The sequence below is a fragment of the Alligator sinensis genome, unplaced genomic scaffold (genome assembly GCF_000455745.1).
Source record: "Alligator sinensis unplaced genomic scaffold, ASM45574v1 scaffold149_1, whole genome shotgun sequence".
Lineage (NCBI taxonomy): Eukaryota > Metazoa > Chordata > Crocodylia > Alligatoridae > Alligator > Alligator sinensis.
Genome location: NW_005842823.1, coordinates 361320 through 362641, shown reverse-complemented (window position 1 = coordinate 362641; position 1322 = coordinate 361320). Strand labels below are relative to the sequence as shown.

Here is a 1322-nt window from a genome sequence, read left to right as displayed (position 1 = left end):
GTGGCCGTGGCAGTGGGGTCTGTGCCACGGCACCGAGCCCTTGGGTCCCCCCAGACCTGGCCTCGCCCTCCTGCCCCTCGCTAGGGCCTGCAGCCCAGCACCCAGTGCCAGGGAGCCCAGCAGGGCCAAATGCCACAGGGGCCACGGGCCATGTCTATGCAAAGCAGCATTGAACATGCTAACCGCCCCCCCTGCATAATTTGCACCAAGCATCAGACCATGGACCCCGCTCCCCCCACAAATCGGAGGCATCCCGGGATCCCCCATCCCTGGCCCCATCACGGCTTGGAGACGTGGCCCCAGGACCGAGCCGGACAAGGCCACGCTGACACCAGGGGCAGCTGAAGCAGGGTGCAGGGGTGTAGCCCATGGCACTCTGAAGAAACTGAGGCACAGTGGGTCACAGGGAGACCATGGCCAAGGGGCCTGGGCACCCCTGAGCCCTGGGTTGGGTCCTGCACTAAAATCATGGCCCCCCTGTCACCTGCCAGCTGCCACGGAGATGCCAGAGCTGATGCCAGAGCTGGACATGGGTCGCAGGGCATGGGCACCCCCAGGTCGCTCGCTGCAGCGTGGAGGCATTGTGCTCAGCTCAGGACGGGGGGAGAGGTGGGGGGCACTGGCTTGGAGGGGGCACGGAGCAGGGTCATGCCCACCCTGGGGCTGGGGCCTGAGGTCACAGGTCACGCTCTGAGCTCCTGTTTGGGGCCAGGGGTCACATGCTCAGCTTGGCGGTGTCAGGATTCCTGCTCCAGGTCGGAGGTCGCGCTTTCAGAGCATGGCTGGGATCAAAGATCACACTCAGGGTCATGGGTGGCATCAGGGCCATGCCCTAGGGCAGGGCATGGGGTGGGGGGCCCAGGGGAGTTGGGCACCTGGAGACCAGCACAAACACCCCCCTGAAGCCCCTAGCACGTGACCCCCCAGGGCAGGGTCCTGCCCCTCGCAGGATGCCTGTGACTCTGAGCCGCCCCACCAGTGCCTGGCGGGGCCTTACCGTGCCAAAAGTGGGGAAGATGCCGGCGGGCGCAGGGGCCTCCACGGGGAAGGACAGGAAGTGCTTGAGGTCCAGGTGTGGCTGGATCATGGCCGGCGGCGCCCGCAGCATGGCGGGCATGGGGGGTACGCGGCTCAGGGTCCCTAGGAGATGGGGGGGGTCAGCAAGGGGGGGGGCTGTCCCCAGGCCTGCCTGGGACGGTGCCACCCCGGCCCTGCACACGCATGTGCCAACACACACACAGGCACGTGCCGTGGCCATCAGTACGTGCTCCCCCCCCCCCCCCCCCCCCCCCCCCCCCGGCCGGAGCGCGCGGGCCCCCCCC

At 68.5% G+C, this 1322-nt stretch overlaps 1 protein-coding gene across 1 annotated transcript in view; it reads right to left on the bottom strand.

Moving 5' to 3' along the window:
- ZNF385A (zinc finger protein 385A) overlaps positions 1-1322 on the bottom strand; it is a 19933-nt gene that overhangs the window by 13431 nt on the left and 5180 nt on the right. Inside the window, exon 3 of the mRNA XM_025191490.1 lies at positions 977-1140. Within this exon, the coding sequence (XP_025047275.1) occupies positions 977-1140 (164 nt within the window). The remainder of the gene's footprint in view (positions 1-976; positions 1141-1322) is intronic.